This window comes from Onthophagus taurus, chromosome 1 (assembly GCF_036711975.1).
Source record: "Onthophagus taurus isolate NC chromosome 1, IU_Otau_3.0, whole genome shotgun sequence".
Lineage (NCBI taxonomy): Eukaryota > Metazoa > Arthropoda > Insecta > Coleoptera > Scarabaeidae > Onthophagus > Onthophagus taurus.
The window spans coordinates 11642899-11652329 of NC_091966.1; the positions used below are offsets into that span (position 1 = coordinate 11642899).

Below are 9431 nucleotides of genomic sequence, written 5' to 3' on the forward strand. Positions count from 1 at the left end.
TTATTTATATGGTAACGTGCACATTATTCCCTCTCGCTGGGGTTGCGTCGCCTGTGTCTCTTCGATATAATATCAAAAATTTAAATTAAGCCACATACGCTCTATAAAGTACACCAGTACGTCCGTTCTAGTTATACTTTTGCGTTATGTTGTTTAAGTAGTTAGGTTAAGTGCTCCGGTTAAATTTAGGTACGCCGAGTGGATGTAAAATAAAGAGGTAGTTACAAAACGCCGTCATACTACTATCGACAGGCACGTTAAATAACAGCTTTTGGTTGGAAACATAAAAGCTGTGGGAGCAACGTACTCGAACAAAGGCTTTTTGTAATTTCCTCTCCCTACAGGTCCGTTCGTATCAGAAATTTTGCTTCGGTTCAGTTTTACCGTAGCACTTTCGACAACAAACTAATCAAAGGGTTTGATTACATTGTATTAACACAGAAAATTTGATTTTCGTGTTTTAATTGCCAGAGAAATTTTGTAATATAACTCAAAGTACACCTCCATTAGTGAACACCAATCAACCTTTGAACATACAATCAACTCGTGTTGTTAATATATGCATAAAGATACAATATAATACGTTAATACATTTTTTTAACCTCTTAACCCCACAATGACTTGTAGATTCCTCGAATGATATTTACGAGGATACGTCGTCAAAACAATAAAAAACTACATAAATATTAATTGAACAAGAAATAGCTCGACCTTGTGTACGTCAATAATTTCTTATCGCTTCTTAAAGATAAGCAAATCTATTTATTTCAATGATTTGCTCGTAATTGCTTAGTTCACATACGTACAGTGAAACTATTCTACGACAAAATGGCACTTCAAAGTGACGAACTTTTCAAATTCATCAGCGAAAAAGTCACGGAAAGTCCACAAAAAGCTAAAGCTGTAAACGGTGTCTTTTTATACAAGATTACCAAAAACGGTAAAGTAGCGAAAGAATGGATTATGGATTTGAAAAACGCTAAAGTCTACGAAGGACCTGCTCAACCTGGAGTACAGGTACAAACCACTGTCCAAGTTTCCGATGAAGACTTCGTCGAAATGGCCAGTGGAAAACTGAACCCACAAGCCGCTTTCCTCAAGGGAAAATTGAAGGTTTCAGGCAACATTATGTTGGCTCAAAAGTTGGGTCCACTTCTCCAAGCCGAAGCTAAATTGTAAAGTACGTTGCACGTCGCAAAAAAATTTAATTTAGATAATTCTATTTATACGTTTTGTGATACTCATGCCAAAAGCAAAATAAAATTTTTGTTTCATTAATTTTTGTTTGGTTTTATTTTAAACAACGGTAAATATGTGTTCATTGGTTTTTATTTAATTAAAGCTTATTATTGGTCCATATTAAATCAATACCTATTGGTAAATTAATATTTTGTTGGTTAAAGTTACTGTTACAAACAAAATTGAATGTATTAATTATTGCTTTCTGCTTTTCACTGTTTTAATAGGTACTCGTTTAATGTATGTATTCAAACAATTTCCATATTCAGTCAAATTGAATGTTATATTACTATATTATTAGTAATAAATAATTATCGAAATTTCATTTAATTTCGTGTATAGTATCGATCTTATCTTTTCTATACAATCTTTTGATTTAAATACTTTTTTTAATAACAGTGTTATCTTATCAATATTACATAAAAATATGCGATTGAAATTTGGCTTGAGAAACACCACTTATTTACTGCTGTGTCATTAATCTTATCTGAAAGTCCATTGAACTATTTGAGTAATTTACGTCGTAAATAGAAATAGTAGTTGTAACTATTAGTTGTGTTACAATTGATACTTTTACAAAAATGACGTAGGTCTCGGTGGTAGCTACAGCAATATACGGATTTTATTTATCAGGGTGGAGAAAGAGGTAAAATCACTTCGTTCATCCACGTTTTACCCAAAAGCTGATACTGTAAAACTCTATTCCGCACCACCGTAATTCATCAAGTTTGATGGAGGCCGGCGTGAAATAAAAAAAATACAGAACGTAAAAAAGAAATACAACTCATCGAAGCGTATACGAGTATGCTGGAAATCAGCTCGGGCAGAGCTTTCAAATCGCCGTTATGCGAATTCTCTTTCTCCCTTTGATTTACTAACGGGCAGCTCAACCCCATTCCCTACGCGACTATATGTGAACGGCATAAATAAAAGCAAATGACCTACATTTGATTCTCTAGTTACTAGTAGGTACGTCTCTCATTGCATATAATCTTCTTCATGTTTCATTACGGATCATTCTTTTTATATCATGTTGAAGCCTGAAAACAAAAATGTAAAGTGTTAAATTTGTAATCTAATATTCTGTTTTCTATTACCAGTTTCCTATTTTCCAAAGTAAAATTGTTTTTTTTACTAAAAATAAGACCTGAATCCCAAGACAATATTCCGTAAATAAGTGGATAAACCTCACCCTGAAAAAAGAAAAGGTCAATTTATATTTACGCGTTTCCAATTTACTGTTCTACGTTCCCAATCGGATAATTCGAGACACGTTCGCCCTCCTTCGGTAACCCTCCTAACACGCACAATGAAAATGCATGAGGATTAAATACGTCGAACACGAGAAAAGGACTCGTCGCAAGGATCACCTTTTTCCTTTCTTTGGAATGCTCAGCACATAGGATTCGAAATCTTAATACTCTCTACCAGCCGGCTGCCACGAAAAAAAGAAGCGCATACTTGACCTCGAACCGTCCAAATCAAATTTCAAGGGAAACTGAGCAGATTAAATCAGTGTGGTATTGAAGAAAAGTAGAAAAAAGGGAAACAATAACGCGGATACTCTTGAGGACCCAGTAAGCTGAAAGTCGAAGCAAGGAAATCCCTCCCTTCTTTCGCGGCCGAATCGTTCGTATAAATTCTGGTCCATAAGCCTACCCGTGATAAGCAGAATGGTGCAAAACAGCTCGGCGTCACCGACTAAACGATGGGAAGGTAATAAATCGTTGAAGTCAGTGCGAAATTGGAACTGAGACCGAGAGACCGACTGTGATCGTGAATATCGATTCGATATAATACCACCACACCAATGCCATCGCACCATCGTTGTCGCCAAACAGTATGTATACAATATTGCGATTTGATCGCAATCTCATAAAATTGCTAATGCCTTTAACCCCCCGGATCTCCAGCCGAGAGCGCCAAACCCAATAAATGCGCCGAATAAATTTATTCGTTTTCGATTATCAACGTTGAATATAACCTCTAAATGTAAAACGCGAGTTGCTGTGCGGCGGAGTTAATCCGTTTATCTACAGTGGATATATCGATAAAGTTTCAACGATAATATGATTATTAGAAAATTCACTACATTTAAAACCAAAATATAGTTGCTGTTTTAATAGAAGTTGTTTATGGGTGTAATGGAAAAGAATTACTATTATTATCAATGAGAGAACTTTCATGATTTTGAAGTATTGCATATAAGTGAGGATGTGTCTTAGCCCAATTTGACTTAATCCTTTCCAACCGGATTGGTCTATGACTCATCCTCCTGACTAATGATTATAAGCGTGGACATTTTATAAAATTGTAATTGATGTGGATAATTCGCTTATAATCATGAGTCTGGAGGATGAGTCATAAACCAATCCAGTTGGAAAAGATTAGGTCGAATTGGGCTAAGCAGCTAAAGCTCTCAGCAGAAAAAACTAGCTAATAAACATGAACACCCATTATTATAGAAGATTACTGACATCTCCAGTTCCTGTGTCTGAACTCTACTCTACGTCTTATAATGCCTTTTAAGGTGTTAATTTAAATTTGCAAAGAAGACACAAGGTAAAGTTGATCAGTCGATCAGAGTGTGTAGGACAGTTCAAAAAGTCCAGTGTAACAAATTATCTTGGCACAAATAATAACGTATCAAAATTAATCTAACAAGTAAAGCTATTGACGTACTTATAGATGTACTCAAGTACAATATGATGGAATATCCGAAGTTTGTGATGTAGTTCTCTTTACTGTGGCATCCACACGTTATCATAACGAACGCATTGGCAGTAATTCATTATCAATATATACATAAATAGTTTTAAAACAATCTGTTGCTAACATAAATAAAAAGTACACTTCTTTTTCCCGTTTTAGCTTATACAATTCACTGGCTATGTTTTAATGTTATGGGAACAACCGTTCAGGTATTTATTCGCTGTCTCAATAATATATCGATGATATTGTGATACCACCTAGAGAATTAATGAACATTTTGAGAGTTTAGAAACAGCTTTGAAAACAGCATTCAATATTCATTAGATTGGAATCATTGATTGCTGATTGATTACAAGATATAAATAGACAATTTGAATTTGAAAACAAAAGTAAGTGTATCAGAAACTTTAACAAAATAATAACTAATCAGCGTTACGATTTTGACCTTTTAATGGCACGGGACTCAAGGAAATAAACATTTGGTACAATATTATTATAATAACATTGAAAATTCTGTTATTCGTTGAGCATTTTAAGGTATTAACTGGCAGCAACAATGAAAACATGGGTTTTGTTTAATAGTGGTACAACAGTATTTGTTTTTGGAATGAACATCCAATGATATGATGAGACTTTAAGTTGAAATTTAATGATAATGACAATATAATCTTGAGTATTGAAACGAAGGACGGAGGAAATGGACGACAATTTACAAACCACCATGATAATCTTAAAAAGTAGCGGATAAGGAAGCTATAAGAAGATTAAAAAGTTAATTACTATGTCAAAATAGATTAAAATTGTTAGTTAAGTTTTAGAACATTATAATTAAAATCTCTTCAGTAAATCGCGCAACCAAGATTTTATTTGTATGTGTAAAAGTTTTATGATTTAGTGTTGTGTAGACCAATTATGTTGAATTAATCATTTGATTATCTGTATATGATACTGAAAAGTATCTACTGATCCTGTCGAATCTGATAATCAATCGGAAGTGTTTCCTTATATTATGTATCCGATGATGTGAAGCGGAGAGTTACGAGTGCCTTGGAGGATTTTGCAGGCGCAGCCTGTCAGAGGGTGGATTAGTGCCCTCAGGAAACGAATCCCGGGCAGCTTACTGACCTGTCTCTATGGCAATTCCTTTGCCGGACTTCGTCGACTCGTTACTAAATAAATCGAGGGCATTATTCCTCCTGGAGGGTGGCACAAAAGGCGTCGTACATTTTTTTGCAGGGCGCCATAAATAACGGAGATAACTGGCCCCGTAAAGGGCTATTCAGACGATGGACGGGCTCATTAAGATAAGACTCGGCCTGTTATTGTTTACAATGCGCGAAATCATTTTCTCCAAAATCCTCTCGTTTTTCTTATTATTTTTAAGTAGTTAGAAAACATAAACATGAGTGAGATGCTTTTAAAAAATGAAATATTAACAGAAATCTTAATCCAACCGCCAGTAATGCAAGTTTGCGTTTACATTACCAGATCAGAGATCAACATTAGTTTATGCAGTAAGTTAAACATCCCAATTACTTCCTCGCAAATTATCCAAAGAAGGAAGATATATCAAGGATGTAACTAATTTACGGATAGAACCCGTTCAAGATTCCGCGTTATTCGTAATATGTTCTTATGCGAAGTAATCTATTTCGCGAAAATGAATTCCGTCGTTTCCACCCTCTTTCCTTCATCAGTACTAAGCACTCCATCAGGTACGCGTATAGATAGAGCCTAATTCAACTCTTCCCGAGCACACTGTATTATCTCCCTTGCGGGAGGTTTAAACTTAAACGATGTCTTTAGACTTTAGAGTTTCGGATGAGGCACTCGCATAAATCCCTAATTAGATTTCGGCACAACATGTTTTCGTCCCGGTGGTACACGGTCAATTGCTCTCCGGCGAACAATACTAATGGGGCACAAAGGGGCGGGAGGATTGCCGTTCACCCTGTAAGGTTCGCTTCGTCGACAAAACAGTACGGGGAGAACAATAGGGTCGCCACGTATGAGGTGGAGCCCCTCGTCACGTAAGGTCTTTTGGTGAACATCGACCGTTTTTACTCTACTCCAACTAACAATACTTTATAAAACAATCTACCTTAGAACTTAGGATGTCAAAATCGACTGATTAAACACTAAGTTAAAACAATCAAGAAATTCTAAATGTATAACTTTGATGACGTCCAAGTATGTACAACATACAATATTAGATTAAAAACTGTACATAAATATCTATATGTTAAGTTTAATATTTTTTGTGCACATAAATGTGTTTTTATCTTGCATTTTGTATTGTTTGGATTGTAGGGAAGCTTGGTGTACGTGCGCAATCGGACCATCGTGTATGTTCTCTTGTTAACAACTTGGTAAGCGTATTACTTCGCCCAGTTCGTTTTCCCAGTCGAGCTATCGTAAATACCTAATTTATTTTAAGCGTCGCATTATGCCAGCCTTTCCTGGTAGCAACGGCGCCAAAGCGATGCCGGAGTAATATCCTATCGCGCCCTCTCCGAGGCGAACTTCCTTTATCCCCTCGCCGGCAAACAGAAAAGAGAAATAATAAGAAAAAGAATATCGAAAGACCAGATTTTATACCACAATTGGATGATTTGTTGTTTATAACATGAGCACGTAACTGAATTGACAAATCTAGGTTTAATTGTTATTCAGCGATAGATTATTAATGATAGATTTTAACTGTTATTTAACGTTACATCGTATATTTTTATTGAACTAAATGTAGAACTAACACTAGACCTAGAACTAGAAACATTCGGATTTAGCCGTCTTAAGAGACGTACGGCTAAACCCGAACATTTCTAGTTCTAGCTGTAGTATTAGTTCTAGTTTTAGTAGTTATTCAGTGTTAAATTATTGTACATTTTACATTGAACTAAACCTAGAACTAATATTAGACCTAGCACTAGAAACATTCGGGTTTAGCCGTCTTAACACGTTCGCTATGGCAACTATTTTCAGGAATCGATACATGTGCGGAACGGTACATATATGTCCTAATGTTTTCGTTTTCAACATCTATCGTATAATTCAGATTTTTCTGCAATTTTATTTATTAAATAGGGTATATTACAAAGCACAAGCAGGAAGTCGATAGCATTGTTTTGTCTTGGTATTGATAGCGTATTAGGAAAAGATTGTTCTTTTTGTGGTAAACTGAAGTTTATTCTTAAATAAAACGAAACATGTAACAAAAAGTAAGTAAAGGAAACAGACATAAATATTTATAAAGCTTGATGCGCTATATTAAAACATGTAAGGCAGTATCCCGGATTTCCATCACACTCTCCGCAAAATGTGTACGCCTTTTTTACTTTGTTGTTTGTCTGCTTGGTCATTGTTTCTTTTAGAGTTTTATAACAACCCGTACATCTGTTTCTTTTCTTGTTTTCTGGTCCTGACTGAATTAGTGTATGCATTCATTTGGGAGTGCGGGATCTCGCAACATCTACATCTTGTTCTTTTTTGCTCGACATATACCGTGTTGTAAATTATCCATCAATTTGTTAAAACGCAACCAAATAGAATTTCTTTAGTTACTTTTCTATACCATTTATACCCCTTTATGAGAAGGCTTTGATATGATGGACACGATACACTGCGGTTTCTTTATTGGTACATTTTTATTTGTCCATCCATTTTATAACTTTCGTATATCCCTTCTGCAATCCATACCTCCACCTCACCCTTGTGTAGCATTTTTGGATAACATATATTTTTTCTATATGTTCCATAAATATGTGTTTTCTTTGATAATATTTTCTGAAACTTTTACTGAAGTATAAAAATTGTCACAATAAAGTGTTCTTCCAACACCACAATAAGGTTTTAGAAACTTATTAATAACGGTTTCAGCATGTTCTGGTTAACTGCATATATTTCCTTTTCCTGTGTATATCTTAAAATTTAATATATATCCATTTGCACTACATATCTCGTAGATTTTTATACCGTACTTGTGCCGTTTATTTTGAATATACTGTTTAAAGCCTAAGCGTACTCGCCAGTGAATGCGAGGAACGACGCCTGGAACGACATATTTTTGGAAATTTATCATCACCAACATTTTCTATATTGTTTGCAAAATGCCAGCATTTAATAATTAATAGGAACTGTTTAAAGCCTAAGCGTACTCGCCAGTGAATGCGAGGAACGACGCCTGGAACGACATATTTTTGGAAATTTATCATCACCAACATTTTCTATATTGTTTGCAAAATGCCAGCATTTAATAATTAATAGGAAGCAGTCTCGTGCCATTGCATTTGAAATGAATTTGTTGTGAAAGATATCATCTTTAGACCAAAACAAATTGATCATTGGTATATTGACGATACCCATTGTAATTATAATGAAAAAAGAATTTTCATTTCAACCCTTACAGGTGTCCATGCGTGTAGCCTTGCTTTTATTTGATGTATTTTGCTGTATTATATACCTATTAGTTCCTTTCACCATAAGATCGATCAACCCATTAGTCAAAAATAATTGAAAAATTTGAACGGGGTGAGAATATTCGGTGGAATGTTAAAAATGTCATTATTAGAACAAGTTGTCATAATCACGTTTCTGTTAGAAAGTTGTTCTATCCAATCATGTTCTGTCTGGTTGTGAGACACATTAGTTGTACTTAACACAGCGTTCTCACTTTCTTCTATTTCTACCTCGCATAACCGAATCATACCGAATCATCATAAACTTCTTGGGAAGAATCAGAACTATCTTGAAAAGAATCAGAACTATATATTCACTTCTCACGAAACTTGAAACATTAAAAGCACGATAATCCATATCGATAAGTTTTTGTGTATACAGGTTAAAACCACCTAGAGCGCATAAACACGTTGAGACTTGTTTTACTCTGTTTCAACATGCGGAATGAACTATACTTGATGCGTAAAGAATTGTCCCGTACAACAGTTATCTAACTTAGACCACTTTTACCATCTCTTGATAAATTTATCCGATAGATAAATTGGCGCTGTTAGCCAATGAGAGCGCTTAAAACCACTGTAATCATGGTAATTGTCTCTTAGATAATGTATCGGGAGGATAGTAAAAGTGAACTTTAGTGTACTAAACTCGGTCAAGATCTTTATTTTATATTATGAACCTTAAGTCTCAAACTAATAACATTACAAAACACGAATAGAATAGATTAAGCATTTGCTAATTTAAAGTGTGAAATAGTAGTTGCTTACCAATGCGTGACGTCACGAACGGGTCTACGAGCTGTGCATCTTTATCGGGATATAGCAGTCTTCTTACCATCCTTGGTATAAATGTAAAGCCACTTAGACTGAACGCAACGGCGAGCTAATTAAAAATTCTATCAATAAATTTTACTACTGTGATAAAATGTGATAGTTAAATCGTTATGATTATGGTGCTTATAGCAATGTTGGCATACAATTGACAACGATATAGTTTAGTCAGCGACGCATCACCGACATGAGTAC

The 9431-nt window shown here is 35.0% G+C and overlaps 1 protein-coding gene across 1 annotated transcript; it reads left to right on the forward strand.

Annotated features, from left to right (window-relative positions):
• Nucleotides 1-786: 786 nt before the first annotated feature.
• LOC111420517 (peroxisomal multifunctional enzyme type 2) lies at nt 787-1278 on the forward strand. The gene has a single exon (XM_023053532.2). It carries the CDS (start codon nt 829-831, stop codon nt 1177-1179), a length of 351 nt encoding a protein of 116 aa, XP_022909300.1. The 5' UTR covers nt 787-828; the 3' UTR covers nt 1180-1278.
• The last annotated feature ends 8153 nt before the right edge of the window (nt 1279-9431 follow it).

What these genes read in the sequence shown, in the direction of transcription:
- LOC111420517 (XM_023053532.2), top strand. Translation starts at nt 829, where the DNA reads ATGGCACTTCAAAGTGACGAACTTTTCAAATTCATCAGCGAAAAAGTC.